The sequence below is a fragment of the Schistocerca serialis genome, chromosome 7, assembly GCF_023864345.2.
Source record: "Schistocerca serialis cubense isolate TAMUIC-IGC-003099 chromosome 7, iqSchSeri2.2, whole genome shotgun sequence".
Classification (NCBI taxonomy): Eukaryota; Metazoa; Arthropoda; class Insecta; order Orthoptera; family Acrididae; genus Schistocerca; species Schistocerca serialis.
In genome coordinates, this window is record NC_064644.1 from 410420916 (window position 1) to 410440660 (window position 19745).

Below are 19745 nucleotides of genomic sequence, written 5' to 3' on the forward strand. Positions count from 1 at the left end.
CATGCTACTAGAGGGAGCTGTAGAGGGCAAAAACTGTAGAGGAAGACAGAGATCGGAATACGTCTAGCAAATAATGGAGGACGTAGGTTGCAAGCGCTACTCTGAGATGAAGAGGTTAGCACAGGAACGGAATTCGTGGCGGGTCGCATCAAACCAGTCAGTAGACTGATGACCAAAAAAAAAAAAAAAATAGATCTCGTCACAAAGAAAACCGCCTTTGTTTCAGTGACTGCCACCCCAACTCGCGTATCATATCAGTGACACTCTCACCCCTATTGCGCGATGACACGAAACAAGCTGTCCTCCTTTGCACTTTTTCGATGTCCTCCGTCAATCCTACTTGGTAAGGATCCCACAGCGCGCAGCAATATTCCAGCAGAGGACGGACAAGTGTAATGTAGGCTGTCTCTTTAGTGGGTATGTCGCATCTTCTAAGTGTTCGTGTTCTGTCAACAAAGCGCAGTCTTTGTTTGCCTTCTCCACAATATTATCTGTGTGGTCTTTCCAATTTAAGTTGCTCGTAATTGTAATTCCTAGGTATTTAGTCGAATTGACAGCCCTTAGATTTGTGCGATTTATCGTATACCCAAAATTTATCGGATTTCTTTTAGTACCCATGTGGATGACCTCGCACTTTTCTTTGTTTAGTGCCAATTGACACTTATCGCACGATACAGAAATTTTCTCTAGATCATTTTGTAATTGGAACTGATCGTCTGATGATTTTACTAGACGGTAAATTACAGCGTCGTCTGCAAACAATCTAAGGGGGCTGCTCAGATTATCACCTAGATCATTTATGTAAATCAGGAACAGCAGAGGGCCTATGACACTACCTTGCCGAACGCCAGATATCACTTCTGTTCTACTCGATGATTTACCGTCCATCACTACGAACTGTGACCTCTCTGAGAGGAAATCACGAATCCAGTCATACAAGTGAGACGAAACTCCATAAGCACGCAATTTTATTAGTAGTCGCTTGTAAGGAACAGTATCAAAAGCCTTCTGGAAATCTAGGAATATGGAAACGACCTGAGATCTCTTGTCGACAGTACTCATTACTTCATGGGAATAAAGAGCTAGCTGTGTTGCAAAAGAACGATATTTTCTGAATCCGTGTTGGTTATGTATCAATAAGTCATTTTCTTCAAGGTGATCGTAATGTTCGAGGACAGTATATGCTCCAAAATCCTACTGCAAATTGAGGTCAGTGATTTGGGTCTATAATTCAATGGGTTACTCCATGTTTACAGGGAATAGACTGGACCCTTTGGTCCAAGTGAACTACTTGGAGGCCATTTGCAGCCTGTCATGTACTACATGTTCCCAAACAACGATGGAATTTTTGTGGATGCCGGCGCATCATGTGATCGGGTCAAAATTGTTCAAGCTTGGTTTGAAGAACATTCTGGACAATTCGAGCAATTGATTTTGCCATCGAGATCGGCCAACGTGCATCCCATCGAACATTTATGGGACATAATCGAGAGGTCAGTTCGTGCACAAAATCCTGCACCGGCAACACTTCCGCAATTAATGTGAGGTTATAGAGACAGTTTGGCTCAATATTTCTGTACGGGACTTGCAACGACTTATTGAGTTCATGCCACGTAAAGCTGCTGCAGCACGCCAGACAAAAGAAGATCCGACAGAATATCAGGAGATATCTCATGACTTGTCGCCTCAGTGTATGCATAACTATCAGATAAAACATATTAATAGTGCAATTACGATCATGAATACCTAGTATAATTAAAACTCATTTTCCTCAAACTCATGGTTTTGGCACTTAGAGGCTTTCTTATTTCAAGTCTTCAGTTTCCTTTTACCGAATTCGATTCAGTAACTCCAGATTGGTTACTCAATCTACAGATCTAACCTTCAGCATTCTTCTGCAGCACCACGTTTCAGATGTTTTTGTTCACTATGGAACTTAAGCTGTGGGAGTAACGTCAATCTACACTCATGCTCATAAATTAATGATAATGCTGATACATGGTAAAACAACGCTCTGGTGGGCGGTTTTCGGTTTTAAATCACCTCGGGGTATGACCACGCGGTGCATCTGACCTGGGGTCGTCGCACGGTGGCGCTGGCAGCAGTCCACATACGCAGAGCTGTGTTGGTGCATGTCAGAGTACGGTGCAGTGAGTAAGTTTGCAGACGTTTTCAGACGTGCTAACGGTGACTGTGTGTTCAAAATGGCTCAAAGAACATATATTAATGACGTTATGAGGGGTAGAATACTAGGGCGACTAGAGGCTGGTCAAACACAGAAGGTCGTAGTACGGGCCCTCCGTGTGCCACAACGTTATGGCAACGATTCCAGTAGACAGGAAACGTGTCGAGGCGCTACAGTATGGGACGTCCACAATGTACAACACCACAAGAAGACCGATATCTCACCATCAGTGCCTGCAGACGGCCACGGAGTACTGCAGGTAGCCTTGCTCGGGACCTTACCGTAGCCACTGAAACAGTTGTCGCCAGACACAGATTCTACAGACGACTGAACAGACATGGTTTATTCGCCCGGAGACCTGCAAGGTGCATTCCACTGACCCCTGGTCAGAGGAGAGCGCGTCAAGCCTGGTGTCAAGAACACACTACATGGTCACTGGAACAGTGGTCCCAGGTTATGTTCACCGACGAGTCCAGGTATAGTCTCAACAGTGATTCTCGCCGGGCTTTCATCTGTCGTGAACCAGGAACCAGATACCAACCCCTTAATGTCCTTGAAAGGGACCTGTATGGAGGTCGTGGTTTGATGGTGTGGGGTAGGATTATTATTGGTGCATGTACACCAGCATGTCTTTGATAGAGGAACTGTAACAGGTCAGGGGTATCGGGACGTCATTTTGCACCAGTATGTCCGCCTTTTCAGGGGTTCAGTGGGTCCAACCTTCCTCCTGATGGATGATAATGCACGGCCCCACCGAGCTGCCATCGTGTAGGAGTACCTTGAAACAGAAGATATCAGACGAATTTAGTGGTCTACCTGTTCTCCAGTCCCAAGCCCCATCGAACAAGTTTGGGATCCTCTCGGTCTACATATCACTGCACGTCTTCAAACCCCTACGACACTTCAGAAACTCCGACAGGGACTGGTGCAAGAATGGGAGGCTATACCCCAGCAGCTGCTCGACCACCTGATCCAGAGTATGCGAACCCATTGTGCGGCCTGTGTACGTGTGTATGGTGATCATATCCAGTATTGATGTCGGGGTACATGCGCAGGAAACTGTTTCGTTTGGTAGTGTTTCCGGACGGTTTTTTCAACGTATCAGCATTATCGTGGAGTTACAGATCTGTGTTGTGTGTGTACTCTATGTGCCTCTGCTGTTTGCGCCTGTTTTGTGTAGTGCCACGTTGTGTGGCACCACATTCAGCAGTTATCCTTAATTTATGAGCATGAGTGTATATTTGCGGGAAGAGAGGGGGGGGGGGGGGAGGGGGACAGGGAGAGAGAGAAGTAACCAATTGTGAGCCTCCCCAGAATGACGGAGCATATGTAGTGATTCGAGAATGAGACTGGGGCCGCACCACTGTCGGGCAGCTAGCAAAGACCGTGGGCTATGTGTTCATTAGCGACTATGCAAAATGAATGTGAATGTAGCGGACGGCAGAATGCGGTGTCGGCCTTGGGCAGCTGTGACGGGGCCATTGATAGCATCTGGTCGCACGCGAGCTTCCGGCAGCGCTGGACTACAAGAGCGGTCCGGCGAGGTGCGCTCCGCTCAGAGCCAGTTGTGCCGCTGGACCGCCATGGCAGCTACCGCAGCCACCGTCGCCTTCATCGCCGCCGCCGTGGCAGCCCTCGCCGGCACCGCCCACGCCTGCGTGAGTGTCGCGGCATGCGCGCTCTGTACACTAAGCAGGCCTTCTCCTGCACCCTGTGGCCACGTGTCCCCGGACAGATACCGACGTTACGTCCTAACATGCCCATTGAAGATGTTCAAGAAATGACACGTGTCTGCTCCAAAGGGAAGTGACTCGATGCGGTAGACGCCATATTTCTTTCATCTACATCTACATTTATACTCCGCAAGCAACCCAACGGTGTGTGGCGGAGGGCACTTTACCTGCCTATGTCACTGCCTCCCTTTCCTGTTTCAGTCGCGTATGGTTCGCGGGAAGAACGACTGCCGGAAAGCCTCCAGCATCCGTGATCTCCTCGGCAGGTATAAGTAGGGGGAAGCAATATGTCGATACCTCATCCAGAAACGCACCCTCTCGAAACCTGGACAGCAAGCTACACCGCGATGCAGGGCGCCTCTCTTGCAGAGTCTGCCACTCGAGTTTGCTAAACATCTTCGTAACGCTATCACGCTTACCAAATAACCCTGTGACGAAACGCGCCGCTCTTCTTTGGATCTTCTCTATCTCTTCTGTCAACCCGACCTGGTACGGATCCCACACTGATGAGCAATACTCAAGTATAGGTCGAGCGAGTGTTTTGCAAGCCACCTCCGTTGTTGATGGACTACATTTTCTAAGGACTTTCCCAATGAATCTCAACCTAGCACCCGCCTTACCAACAATTAATTTTATATGATCATTCCACTTCAAATCGTTCCGCACGCATACTCCCAGATATTTTACAGAAGTAACTGCTACCAGTGTTTGTTCTGCTATCATATAATCATACAGTAAAGGATCCTTCTTTCTATGTATTCGCAATACATTACATTTGTCTATGTTAAGCGTCAGTTGCCACTCCCTGCACCAAGCACCTATCCGCTGCAGATCTTCCTGCATTTCGCTGCAATTTTCTAATGCTGCAACTTTTCTGTATCATCCGTGAAAAGCCGGATGGAACTTCCGACACTATCCTCTAGGTCATTTATATATATTGTGAAAAGCAATGGTCCCATAACACTCCCCTGTGGCACGCCAGAGGTTACTTTAACGTCTGTAGACGTCTCTCCATTGAGAACAACATGCTGTGTTCTGTTTGCTAAAAACTCTTCAATCCAGTCACACAGCTGGTCTGATATTCCGTAGGCTCTTACTTTGCTTGTCAGGCGACAGCGTGGAACTGTATCGAACGCCTTCCGCAAGTCAAGGAAAATGGCATCTACCTGGGAGCCTGTATCTAATATTTTGGCATATTTACCTAGTTTGTAACACAGCTCGCAGTTTACGGTTTCAAGCTAACGGCATATTGAAGATTTATCGCCGGCCGTTGTGGCCGAGCGCTTCTAGGCGCTTCAGTCTGGAACCGCGCCACCGCTACGGTCGCAGGTTCGAATCCTGCCTCGGGCATGGATGTGTGTGACGTCCTTAGGTTAGTTAGGTTTAAGTAATTCTAAGTTCTAGGGGACTGATGATCTCAGATGTTAAGTCCCATAGTGCTCAGAGCCATTTGAACCATTTTTTTGAAGATTTATCAAAAACACGTCATCCTTGTCGTAAAATGTCAGTTAATGACGCATCGGCAATGTAAACCTTCTTGAGGTACTGTGATACTCAAGACAAAATACCGACGTCATATCACTGAGACCTGGTGTAATGGGTAACTTAGTGGATTACAGTACTAAAGGAAGTAGACTCCTAGGTTTGTGCCTCAGTATGAACTAATACTTTTTTCAACTTGGCGTTCTCAACATATTTCGGGACTTACTTATGAATGTAATACGAATGGTGTTCAATAAGTAATGCGGCACATTTTTCTCTGAAAGCAGGTTGGTTTTCTTCAGTATTCCAATACACAATATTATTCCCCACTCTATTTTGTATCCCGCCTGGAAGGTGGCGCGTGGGTCTGCTCCTGAAAACTGAAGGGTAGGAAGCTAGGAGGAGCAGGTGATGTAGAACTCTCGGTACTGCAATTAAAGTAAAAGTGGTTTTACTATATCACAACACAATAATAACTTGAATACATAAACTATTACCTAACTTTGACAGAGATGCACGTAGGTGTGAAGCCGGATGTACAAAGCTAACATAAGTTACACAGGCAAAGTCTGTAGTGGCTCGCCCACTATGAAAATGAAACGATGTTGGTTGGTCGTCTGCTCGTGATCAAATGGGCTGAATCTGGAGCACTGCACACCGCCGGCTAGAGGGCGCTGTCGTCGGCGAAGATCTTCCGCTCTCGTAGTGCCAACCTAAGGACGGGCACCTACGCTGTGCCATCGTAGCTATCGATACCACACTCTTTTCGCTACAGAACCGTATATTTCGACAGAACCTTCGTACAGGGCGACGCCCTTACGTCACCTTACCGAAAGGCTCTTTATACCAGCATGGTACCTTTATACCAGCATGGGTAAGCTATAAGGAGAGACGGGTCATATACAATATGTACAACAACCAAGAGGGAATAATAAGAGTGGACGATCAGGAACGAAGTGCTCGTATTAAGAAGGGTGTAAGACAAGGCTGTAGCCTTTCGCACCTACTCTTCAATCTGTACATCGAGGAAGCAATGATGGAAACAAAAGAAAGGTTCAGGAGTGGAATTAAAATACAAGGTGAAAGGATATCAATGATACGATTCGCTGATGACATTGCTATCCTGAGTGAAAGTGAAGAAGAATTAAATGATCTGCTACACGGAATGAACAGTCTAATGAGTACACAGTATGGTTTGAGAGTAAATCGGAGAAAGACGAAGGTAATGAGACGTAGTAGAAACGAGAACAGCGAGAAACTTAACATCAGGATTGATGGTCACGAAGTCAATGAAGTTAAGGAATTCTGCTACCTAGGCAGTAAAATAACCAATGACGGACGGAGCAAGGAGGACATCAAAAGCAGACTCGCTATGGCAAAAAAGGCATTTCTGGCCAAGAGAAGTCTACTAATATCAAATACCGGCCTCAATTTGAGGAAGAAATTTCTGAGGATGTACGTCTGGAGTACAGCATTGTATGGTAGTGAAACACGGACAGTGGGAAAACCGGAACAGAAGAGAATCGAAGCATTTGAGGTGTGGTGCTATAGACGAATGTTGAAAATTTGGTGGACTGATAAGGTAAGGAATGAGGAGGTTCTATGCAGAATCGGATAGGAAAGGAATATGTGGAAAACACTGATACGGAGAAGGGACAGGATGATAGGACATCTGCTAAGACATGAGGGAATGACTTCCATGGTACTAGAGGGAGCAGTAGAGGGCAAAAACTGTAGAGGAAGACAGAGATTGGAATACGTCAAGCAAATAATTGAGGACGTAGGTTGCAAGTGCTACTCTGAGATGAAGAGGTTAGCACAGGAAAGGAATTCGTGGCGGGCCGCATCAATCCAGTCAGTAGACTGATGACAAAAAAAAAAAAGAAGAGGTACCACTCTATTGGACGAAGTGGGAACCAGCGTTTTGCTCCATCGGCAACCTCCTCAACACGCACGCACTGCTTCCCACAGAGAGCATCCTTCATTGGACCAAACAGATGGGAGTCGGAAGATCCGAGATCTGGGCTGTAGGATGAACGAGGAAGAACAGTCCTTTCCTGTCAAGAAAGGTCACAGTTCGTAGTAATAGACGGAAAGTCATCGAGTAAAACAGAAGTAATATCCGGCGTTCCCCAAGGAAGTGTTATAGGCCCTCTATTGTTCCTGATCTATATTAACGACTTAGGAGACAATCTGAGGAGCCGTCTTAGATTGTTTGCAGATGATGCTGTCATTTACCGTCTTGTAAAGTCATCAGATGATCAAAACGACTTGCAAAATGATTTAGAAAAGATACCTGTATGGCGCGAAAAGTGACTCTGAATAAAGAAGAGTGTGAAGGTATTGACATGAGTACTAAAAGAAATCAGCCAAATTTCGATTAAGCGGTAGCTCATACAAATCTGAAGGTTGCAAATTCAGCTAAATACTTAGGGATTACAGTTACAAATAACCTAAATTAGAACGATCAGATAGATATATTGTGAGTAGAGCAAACCAAAGACTGCGACTCATTGGGAGAACTCTTCGAAGGTACAACAGGTCTCCAAAAGAGACTGCTTACACCACGCTTGTCCGCCCTATTCTGGAGTATTACTGTGCGGTGTGGGATCCGCATGAGGTGGGACTGACGGATGACGTCGGAAAAGTACAAAGAAGAACAGCTCGTTTTGTATTATCGCGAAATAGGGGAGATAGTGTCACAGACATGATACGTGAATTGGAGTGGTAATCATTAAAACAAAGGCGGTTTTCGTTGCAACGAGAGCTTCTCATGAAATTTCAGTCACCAGTTCTCTCCTCCTATTGCCAAAAAAATTCTTTTGGCACCCACCTACATAGGGAGAAATTATCATCACGATAAAATAAGGGAAACTGGGGCTCGCACAGAAAAAATTAAGTGCTCGTTTCTCGCGCGTGCCGTTCGAGAGTGGAACGGTAGAGAGAGCGCTTGAAGGTGGTTCATTGAAACCTCTGCCAGGCACTTTATTGTGATAAGCAGAGTAATCATGTAGATGTAGAAAGAAGGTTTCTGAGCTCCGCTCGGGTGCACAGACTTGTGTGCGGCCTTACGTTGTCACTGAGAGGGAGAAGTTCGTTAACATATTCATAGCAACGAACGCGCTGAAGTCGTTTCTTCAATGTTCTGACGGTAGCGCAATACACTTTCCCGTTCATCATTGGGAGAGAGGACGTCAAACAGATTAATTCCTTCAAAGTCCCAGAAGACCGTCGCCTTGAATTTACTGGTCAGGGTGCGGCTTTGAACTTTTTCTTCGGAGGAGAGGTGATGGAAATGAGCGTTTGGCGTCATTGGCCGGGAGGCTCCTTGAGGAGCAGGTCTGGCCGCCTTGGTGCAGGTCTTATTACATTCGACGCGACATTGGGCAACCCGCGCGCCGGATGGGGATGAAATGATGATGACAGCACAACACCCAGTCCCTGAGTGGAGAAAAATCCCCGACCCAGCCGGGAATCGAACCCGGGCCCGTAGGACGGCTGTCTGTCACGCTGACCACTCAGCTATCTGGGCGGACGGAGGACAAGTGGTTGAGGTGGTGAGGCGCCTCTCCATGGATTGCCGTTCTGTTTCCGGCTCGCAGTGATGAACCCATCTTTCATCGCCTGTGACGACGTTCGACAAGAAATTGGCACGATCAGCCTCGTAACGCGCAAGCAATTCCGCACAGGTGGTCCTTCGTTGCTCTTTATAGTCTTTTGTTAGGCGGTGGGGAACCCATTGGACACACACCTTTGAGTACCCCAACTGACGGACGAGTGTGTCAGCACTACCAACAGAGACTTCCAGTTGTGCAGAGAAGTGTTTGTGATCCGTCGATCACCTCGAATGAGAGTGTCCGCACGTTTCAACACTCTGGAGTCACAGCTGCGTACGGCCGGCCGGTACGAGAGACATTTTGCGCGACCTTCTTGTGATGAAGACAGCAGCCTTGCCCAACGGCACACCGTGATTCTGTTCACTGCCAGGTCTCCGTAAATATTATGCAAGCGCCTATGAATATCTGTGACGCTCTGTTTTCCTCCAGAAGAAACTCAGTGTTAGCTCGCTCGCTGTTTGGAGCGCACATCTGTTACAGAGACCATTTTGAAGACTACTTATAGCACCGCCGCCCATCGGAACTTCATGAAACTATAAATGCTGAAGAGAGAATAATTTGCTATGTTCCACAATAAATTCCGCATTTTTTCAAACAAAATTGGCCAAGGAAGAAATGTGTTGTGTTACTTATTCAACGCCTCTCGTATGTTCTGCAATATTCGTTGCTCTTAGTATTTCTGTCTCATTACAAAAGGAAAAGTGGTATATACACTCCTGGAAATTGAAATAAGAACACCGTGAATTCATTGTCCCAGGAAGGGGAAACTTTATTGACACATTCCTGGGGTCAGATACATCACATGATCACACTGACAGAACCACAGGCACATAGACACAGGCAACAGAGCATGCACAATGTCGGCACTAGTACAGTGTATATCCACCTTTCGCAGCAATGCAGGCTGCTATTCTCCCATGGAGACGATCGTAGAGATGCTGGATGTAGTCCTGTGGAACGGCTTGCCATGCCATTTCCACCTGGCGCCTCAGTTGGACCAGCGTTCGTCCTGGACGTGCAGAGCGCGTGAGACGACGCTTCATCCAGTCCCAAACATGCTCAATGGGGGACAGATCCGGAGATCTTGCTGGCCAGGGTAGTTGACTTACACCTTCTAGAGCACGTTGGGTGGCACGGGATACATGCGGACGTGCATTGTCCTGTACGAACAACAAGTTCCCTTGCCGGTCTAGGAATGGTAGAACGATGGGTTCGATGACGGTTTGGATGTACCGTGCACTATTCAGTGTCCCCTCGACGATCACCAGTGGTGTACGGCCAGTGTAGGAGATCGCTCCCCACACCATGATGCCGGGTGTTGGCCCTGTGTGCCTCGGTCGTATGCAGTCCTGATTGTGGCGCTCACCTGCACGGCGCCAAACACGCATACGACCATCATTGGCACCAAGGCAGAAGCGACTCTCATCGCTGAAGACGACACGTCTTCATTCGTCCCTCCATTCACGCCTGTCGCGACACCACTGGAGGCGGGCTGCACGATGTTGGGGCGTGAGCGGAAGACGGCCTAACGGTGTGCGAGACCGTAGCCCAGCTTCATGGAGACGGTTGCGAATGGTCCTCGCCGATACCCCAGGAGCAACAGTGTCCCTAATTTGCTGGGAAGTGGCGGTGCGGTCCCCTACGGCACTGCGTAGGATCCTACGGTCTTGGCGTGCATCCGTGCGTCGCTGCGGTCCTGTCCCAGGTCGACGGGCACGTGCACCTTCCGCCGACCACTGGCGACAACATCGATGTACTGTGGAGACCTCACGCCCCACGTGTTGAGCAATTCGGCGGTACGTCCACCCGGCCTCCCGCATGCCCACTATACGCCCTCGCTCAAAGTCCGTCAACTGCACATACGGTTCACGTCCACGCTGTCGCGGCATGCTACCAGTGTTAAAGACTGCGATGGAGCTCCGTATGCCACGGCAAACTGGCTGACACTGACGGCGGCGGTGCACAAATGCTGCGCAGCTAGCGCCATTCGACGGCCAACACCGCGGTTCCTGGTGTGTCCGCTGTGCCGTGCGTGTGATCATTGCTTGTACAGCCCTCTCGCAGTGTCCGGAGCAAGTATGATGGGTCTGACACACCGGTGTCAATGTGTTCTTTTTTCCATTTCCAGGAGTGTATATACAGGGTGGTCCATTGATCGTGAACGGGCCAAATATCTCACGAAATAAGCGTTAAACGAAAAAACTACAAAGAACGAAACTCGTCTAGCTTGAAAGGGGACACCAGATGGCGCTATGGTTGGCCCGCTAGATGGCGCTGCCATAGGTCAAACGGATACCAACTCCGTTTTTTTAAATAGGAACCCCCATTTTTATTAGATATTTGTGTAGTATGTAAAGAAATATGAATGTTTTAGTTGGACCACTTTTTTCGCTTTGTGATAGATGGCGCTATAATAGCCACAAACATATGGCTCACAATTTCAGACAAACAGTTCGTAGCAGGTAGGTTTTTTAAATTAAAATACAGAACGTAGGTACGTTTGAACATTTTATTTCGGTTGTTCCATTGTGATACATCTACCTTTGTGAAGTTATCATTTCCGAGAACGCTTGCTGTTACAGTGTGATTACTTGTAAATACTACATTAATGCAATAAATGCTCAAAATGATGTCCGTCAACCTCAATGCATTTGGCAATACTTGTAACGACATTCCTCTCAACAGCGAGTAATGTTCGCACATGCATTGAAAATGCGCTGACGCATGTTGTCAGACGTTGTCGGTGGATCACGATAGCAAATATCCTTCAACTTTACCCACAGAAAGAAATCCGGGGATGTCAGATCCGGTGAACGTGCGGGCCATGGTGCTTCGACGACCAATCCACCTGTCATGAAATATGCTGTTCAATACCGCTTCAACCGCACGCGAGCTATGTGCCGGACATCCATCATGTTGGAAGTACATCGCCATTCTGTCATGCAGTGAAACATCTTGTAGTAACATCGGTAGAACATTACGTAGGAAATCAGCATACATTGCACCATTTAGATTGCCATCGATAAAATTGGGGCGAATTATCCTCCCTCCCACAATGCCACACCATATATTAACCCGCCAAAGTCGCTGATGCTCCACTTGCCGCAGCCATCGTGGATTTTCCGTTGCCCAATAGTGCATATTATGCCGGTTTACGTTACCGCTGTTGGTGAATGACGCTTCGTCGCTAAGTAGAACGCGTGCAAAGAATCTGTCATCATCCCGTAATTTCTCTTGTGCACAGTGGCAGAACTGTACACGACGTGCTTAGAAATATGGTACGGGTGCAATCGATATTGATGTAGCATTCACAACACCGAGGTTTTTCAGATTCCCGATTCTCGCGCAATTTGTCTGCTACTGATGTGCAGATTAGCCGCGGCAGCAGCTAAAACACCTACTTGGGCATCGTCATTTGTTGCATGTCGTGGTTGACGTTTCGCATGTGGCTGAACACTTCCTGTTTCCTTCAATAACGTAACTATACGGCGAACGGTCCGGACACTACGATGGTGTCGTCCAGGATACCGAGCAGCATACATAGTACACGCCCGTTGGGCATTTTGATCACAATAGCCATACATCAACACGATATCGACCTTTTCCGAAATTGGTAAACGGTCCGTTTTAACACGGGTAAGCACGAAGCAAATACCGTCCGCACTGGGGGAATGTTACGTGATACCACGTACTTATACGTTTGTGGCTATTACAGCGCTATCTATCACAAAGCGAGAAAAGTGTTCCAACTAAAACATTCACATTTCTTTACGTACTACAAGAGTATGTAATAAAAAATGGGGGTTCCTATTTTAAAAAAACGCATGGCAGCACCATCTAGCGGGACAACCATAGCGCCTTCCCCCTTCAAGCTAGACGAGTTTCGTTCTTTGTAGTTTTTTTCGTTTGTCGCTTAATTTGTGAGATATTTGGCCTGGTCACGATCAATGGACCACCATATATATATGGTAATTTCCCGGATTGTAGTTAGGCAGGAACCTAACAGGACAGTTTAAATAACTGAGACTGAAACAAGCTGCAGAAATATTCCTTTGTCACATATATTTGTCTGTTCATTTCCGAATATGTTGCTATACCCGAGGATGTGGTTAGGCAGAATCCTAAAAAAAATGGTTAAAATGGCTCTGAGCACTATGCGACTTAACTCTTGAGGTCATCAGTCGCCTAGAACTTACAAGGGAACCTCCCCATCGCACCCCCCTCGGATTTAGTTATAAGTTGGCACAGTGGATAGGCCTTGAAAAACTGAACACAGATCAATTGAGAAAACAGGAAGAAGTTGTGTGGAACTGTGAAAAAAATAAGCAAAAAATACAAACTGAGTAGTTCATGGGAGGATATGCAATATCAAGGACTTCGGGCACGCAGGAGTGCTGTGGTCTCGTGGTAACGTGAGCACCTGCGGAATGAAAGGTCCTTCGTTCAAATCTTCCATCGAGTGAAAATTTTAATTTTTTATTTTCAGTTTATGTGACAAACTCTTATGTTTTCATCACTTTTTTGAGAGTGATTATCACATTCACAAGAAAACCTAAATCGGGCAAGGTAGAAGAATGTTTGTACCCATTCGCCAAGTGTACAAGTTAGGTGGGTCGACAACATATTCCTGTCATGTGGCGCACATGCCGTCACCAGTGTCGTATAGAATATATCAGACATGTTATCCTGTGGAGGAATCGGTTGACCTATGACCTTGCGATTAAATGTTTTCGGTTCCCATTGGAGAGGCACGTCCTTTCGTCTACTAATCGCACGGTTTTGCGATGCGGTCGCAAAACAAAGACACTAAACTTATTACAGTGAACAGAGACGTCAGTGAACGAACGGACAGATAATAACTATGCAAAAATAAAGAAAGTAAAATTTTCAATCGAGGGAAGACTTGAGCCTGGGACCTCTCGTTCTGCAGCTGCTCACGTTACCACGGGACCACGGCACTCCTGCGCTTCCACTGTCATGATGTTGCCTATGTCGTCCATGGACTACTCAGTTTGTATATTTTGCTTATTTTTTCACAGTTCCACACAACTTCTTCCTGTTTTCTCAATTGATCTGTGTTCAGTTTATCAAGGCCTATCCACTGTGCCAACTTATAACTAAATCTGAGGGGGGTGCGATGGGGAGGTTCCCTTGTTAGAACTAATTAAACCTAACTAACCTAAGGACAACACACACATCCATGCCAGAGGCAGGATTCGAACCTGCGACCGTAGCGGTCGCTCGGTTCCAGACTGTAGCGCCCGGAACGGCACGGCCGCAGAAACCTAAAGTACAGCTTAAACTGCTGCGAGTGGAACGAGCAACAATGAGGTGTATTCTTCGATGTTATAAATATTTAGCTGTTCGAGAAGAGCAGGGTGGAGTAGACGTCGCGCATGCGCAGAGTGGGATGCTTCTTAGGTCACTTCCGCTTGGAGAAGATGCGTGTTGTAGGTCTAACGTCTTGTACACGATGTACACTCGGCGCCTCTGTACCGCTGCAGCCAGTTTCGGTTTAATCCCCGAGCCTCGCAAGCTGCTGCTTGGGAGTGGGGGGGGGGGGGGGGGGGGAGGGGTGCAAGCTGAGAGAGGCGCAAGGTATAAATGTCGTATGCAGGATGTTTCGTAATTAGCAATGCTGTGCTTGAGCGCGACTCGAAAACTGCTCGAGTACATTACGTCAGAGCCCCTTTCGCTTGTCCGGCAGTCTGGTGCTATTTGTTAGTACTATTTTCTCGACTAGGCTTCCCACTGTCATTTGTTTCCACTATAGCAGTTATGGACGGTTTATGCTGATTTACTTTGTTTAGTATTAATTTAAATCTTATTTAATTTTTGTCCTTACTTCATATGAACGTTTAATTCTATGTTAGAAATTGTCCTAAAATGTGAAAAGGAATTTGAATGATCATTTGCAACCAACGTGATGAATCATCGTAGTCCTAATTACCAAATCAAATATTTAGCTGTGTTCATAGTCAAATAATATTTTCCGATGGATAACAATTACGTCCTTAACTTAGAAATTGCCATTACTGTTTACTCCATGTGAGCGAAAAATCGCGGAGTCACAGAGAGTTTATACAGGATGAGGCAAATAAAAGTGGCTTGGATATTTCGAATTCATTTGTGGCGGCATTAACGGCGGAGAAAAATGCCTACAGTTACTTCCAACAGCTGCCCATACAGCCGACCGAACCTTGGAGCTCATTTACACAATCTGGACGCCTGACAGGGCTGTTAGCAGAGGTCAGTCTGATTGTGGCCCTAGCTGGCCACCCAGGTCAGCTTATCTGTCACTGTGCAGGTGTGGGGAGCCCTCAAGTCTAAGGTGTATCGCAGCAAACCTCGCAGTCTTGAAGAACTGCAGCAGAACATTTCGGATGAGACTGCACGAATTTCAGCAGTCCAGTTTCGATCCACTTTCAGCAATTTGCCGATCAGGGTCCAAAAGTCCAAAGAGATGAATGGTGGTCACTTTCTACATCTGCTTTAGTCAGGCTATTACAGTATTTCCTTCCCTCTGCTGTGTTTCTTTGTATCCTGGTCCACTGTTCTACAGGCCACTTTTATTTGCCCCACCCTGCAGCTATGAATAACCCCCGTCAGAATCTGAAACAAAAGAAAGGAGAAAAGAATATATAAATAAGATATTCACAGTTACAGCTCCTTCGTGACTTTTCGTCCATCCTGTCTATTCATACATACTGTACATGAGCTCTTATTGCATATTTGTTCGCACACATTGGAGTAGTAGGATATAATGTCACTCTTTTTTCCAAAAACTGCCATATTTTAATCGCAGCTACAGCCTCTTCATGTAGGTAATCCAGAGTTCTCGTGGTTAGTCTAGCAGGATCGATACAGGATCGAACTCTGTGATGTATCGAATTATCCTGAGGATGTTCGAAGCAGAGTATCGTTTGCCCAGCACTAATAATTTCCACAGAAAACCAACACGGATGAAAGTGTACAACAACAGAAGCAAAAACGTTCTTGTAAACGTGTCCACAAACCATCCATTTGCGAGAGAATTGCAGATGTGTTATTACAAATCACCGCTGGCTTCAGTAGCAAATATTGTCATAGACGAAATTTGAGTCCAATTAGATGGAACTTGACAGAATCGTTTACGTATCAAACAAATTTGTGGCAACTAGGACTATAATTCATTGTGAAGTCAGCTGGGGCTCATAGCCGGCCACGGTGGCCGAGCGATTCTTGGCGCTTCAGTCCGGAACCGCGCGACTGCTACGGTCGCAGGTTCGAATCCTGCCTCGGGCATGGATGTGTCTGATGTCCTTAGATTAGTTAGTTTTAAGTAATTCTACGTTCTAGGGGACTGATGACCTCAGATGTTAAGTCCCATAGTGCTCTGAGCCATTTGAACCATTTGGGGCTCATAATCACACAATCGCAAGTATGCCACCACGGGCGTGTTCGTGCTCAAATGTTTACTGGAACGTTTTTGCTTCATTTATTGTATACTTTCAGACGTTTGTGTTTCTGCTATAATTTTCATCCTTTGTATATAAAGTAGCAAATTTTTTTCTGTAATATCCTGTGTGACTCAGAATTTGATGCAAATACTTTCGTATCACGCCATTTCACAGACGGGCATGCTGTTATAACTTCCCCCTTGTATGTATAGGATGACAGTGCAGGAAGAAAGTCTTACGTTATTTGATTTTCAAACAGCTGAGTAAAACTGAACGTACTCAGACAGTTCTCTCTGTACTTATTCTGATCATCACTAAACTGACACACAATATTTTTAGCGCAACGCAATCTGACTTTCAATAATACCTAAAAAAGAATTGCCCTGACTAACAATAACCTACACCTTTCATGAATCACTTACCTCACAAAAATTTTCGTTACTCGAACTACTGTAATACAGCCAGCGCCAATACTGCCAGATAAATAAAAGTTTCTAACTCTGAAGACACTAACTACTGAGAGGTATAGTTAGCAAATGAAAGATTTTGATAGAGAACAAACAATGTATTTACCTTAATAGCGTTCAAAAGTCATTTTATATATACACTCCTGGAAATTGAAATAAGAACACCGTGAATTCATTGTCCCAGGAAGGGGAAACTTTATTGACACATTCCTGGGGTCAGATACATCACATGATCACACTGACAGAACCACAGGCACATAGACACAGGCAACAGAGCATGCACAATGTCGGCACTAGTACAGTGTATATCCACCTTTCGCAGCAATGCAGGCTGCTATTCTCCCATGGAGACGATCGTAGAGATGCTGGATGTAGTACTGTGGAACGGCTTGCCATGCCATTTCCACCTGGCGCCTCAGTTGGACCAGCGTTCGTGCTGGACGCGCAGACCGCGTGAGACGACGCTTCATCCAGTCCCAAACATGCTCAATGGGGGACAGATCCGGAGATCTTGCTGGCCAGGGTAGTTGACTTACACCTTCTAGAGCACGTTGGGTGGCACGGGATACATGCGGACGTGCATTGTCCTGTTGGAACAGCAAGTTCCCTTGCCGGTCTAGGAATGGTAGAACGATGGGTCCGATGACAGTTTGGATGTACCGTGCACTATTCAGTGTCCCCTCGACGATCACCAGTGGTGTACGGCCAGTGTAGGAGATCGCTCCCCACACCATGATGCCGGGTGTTGGCCCTGTGTGCCTCGGTCGTATGCAGTCCTGATTGTGGCGCTCAGCTGCACGGCGCCAAACACGCATACGACCATCATTGGCACCAAGGCAGAAGCGACTCTCGTCGCTGAAGACGACACGTCTCCATTCGTCCCTCCATTCACGCCTGTCGCGACACCACTGGAGGCGGGCTGCACGATGTTGGGGCGTGAGCGGAAGACGGCCTAACGGTGTGCGCGACCGTAGCCCAGCTTCATGGAGACGGTTGCGAATGGTCCTCGCCGATACCCCAGGAGCAACAGTGTCCCTAATTTGCTGGGAAGTGGCGGTGCGGTCCCCTACGGCACTGCGTAGGATCCTACGGTCTTGGCGTGCATCCGTGCGTCGCTGCGGTCCGGTCCCAGGTCGACGGGCACGTGCACCTTCCGCCGACCACTGGCGACAACATCGATGTACTGTGGAGACCTCACGCCCCACGTGTTGAGCAATTCGGCGGTACGTCCACCCGGCCTCCCGCATGCCCACTATACGCCCTCGCTCAAAGTCCGTCAACTGCACATACGGTTCACGTCCACGCTGTCGCGGCATGCTACCAGTGTTAAAGACTGCGATGGAGCTCCGTATGCCACGGCAAACTGGCTGACACTGACGGCGGCGGTGCACAAATGCTGCGCAGCTAGCGCCATTCGACGGCCAACACCGCGGTTCCTGGTGTGTCCGCTGTGCCGTGCGTGTGATCATTGCTTGTACAGCCCTCTCGCAGTGTCCGGAGCAAGTATGATGGGTCTGACACACCGGTGTCAATGTGTTCTTTTTTCCATTTCCAGGAGTATATATATATATATATATATATATATATATATATATATATATATATATATATACTTGCTCCGGACACTGCGAGAGGGCTGTACAAGCAATGATCACACGCACGGCACAGCGGACACACCAGGAACCGCGGTGTTGGCTGTCGAATGGCGCTAGCTGTGAAGCATTTGTGCACCGCCGCCGTCAGTGTCAGCCAGTTTGCCGTGGCATACGGAGCTCCATCGCAGTCTTTAACACTGGTAGCATGCCGCGACAGCGTGGACGTGAACCGTATGTGCAGTTGACGGACTTTGAGCGAGGGCGTATAGTGGGCATGCGGGAGGCCGGGTGGACGTACCGCCGAATTGCTCAACACGTGGGGCGTGAGGTCTCCACAGTACATCGACGTTGTCGCCAGTGGTCGGCGGAAGGTGCACGTGCCCGTCGACCTGGGACCGGACCGCAGCGACGCACGGATGCACGCCTAGACCATAGGATCCTACGCAGTGCCGTAGGGGACCGCACCGCCACTTCCCAGCAAATTAGGGACACTGTTGCTCCTGGGGTATCGGCGAGGACCATTCGCAACCGTCTCCATGAAGCTGGGCTACGGTCCCGCACACCGTTAGGCCGTCTTCCGCTCACGCCCCAACATCGTGCAGCCCGCCTCCAGTGGTGTCGCGACAGGCGTGAATGGAGGGACGAATGGAGACGTGTCGTCTTCAGCGACGAGAGTCGCTTCTGCCTTGGTGCCAATGATGGTCGTATGCGTGTTTGGCGCCGTGCAGGTGAGCGCCACAATCAGGACTGCATACGACCGAGGCACACAGGGCCAACACCCGGCATCATGGTGTGGGGAGCGATCTCCTACACTGGCCGTACACCACTGGCGATCGTCGAGGGGACACTGAATAGTGCACGGTACATCCAAACCGTCATCGAACCCATCGTTCTACCATTCCTAGACCGGCAAGGGAACTTGCTGTTCCAACAGGACAATGCACGTCCGCATGTATCCCGTGCCACCCAACGTGCTCTAGAAGGTGTAAGTCAACTACCCTGGCCAGCAAGATCTCCGGATCTGTCCCCCATTGAGCATGTTTGGGACTGGATGAAGCGTCGTCTCACGTGGTCTGCACGTCCTGCACGAACGCTGGTCCAACTGAGGCGCCAGGTGGAAATGGCATGGCAAGCCGTTCCACAGGACTACATCCAGCATCTCTACGATCGTCTCCATGGGAGAATAGCAGCCTGAATTGCTGCGAAAGGTGGATATAAACTGTACTA

At 47.7% G+C, this 19745-nt stretch overlaps 1 protein-coding gene across 1 annotated transcript in view; it reads left to right on the forward strand.

Annotated features, from left to right (window-relative positions):
• The first annotated feature begins 3746 nt into the window (after nucleotides 1–3746).
• LOC126412341 (uncharacterized) overlaps nucleotides 3747–19745 on the forward strand; it is a 167821-nt gene continuing 151822 nt past the window's right edge. Inside the window, exon 1 of the mRNA XM_050081889.1 lies at nucleotides 3747–3843. Coding sequence (XP_049937846.1) covers nucleotides 3769–3843 — 75 coding nt within the window. The 5' untranslated portion in view covers nucleotides 3747–3768. The remainder of the gene's footprint in view (nucleotides 3844–19745) is intronic.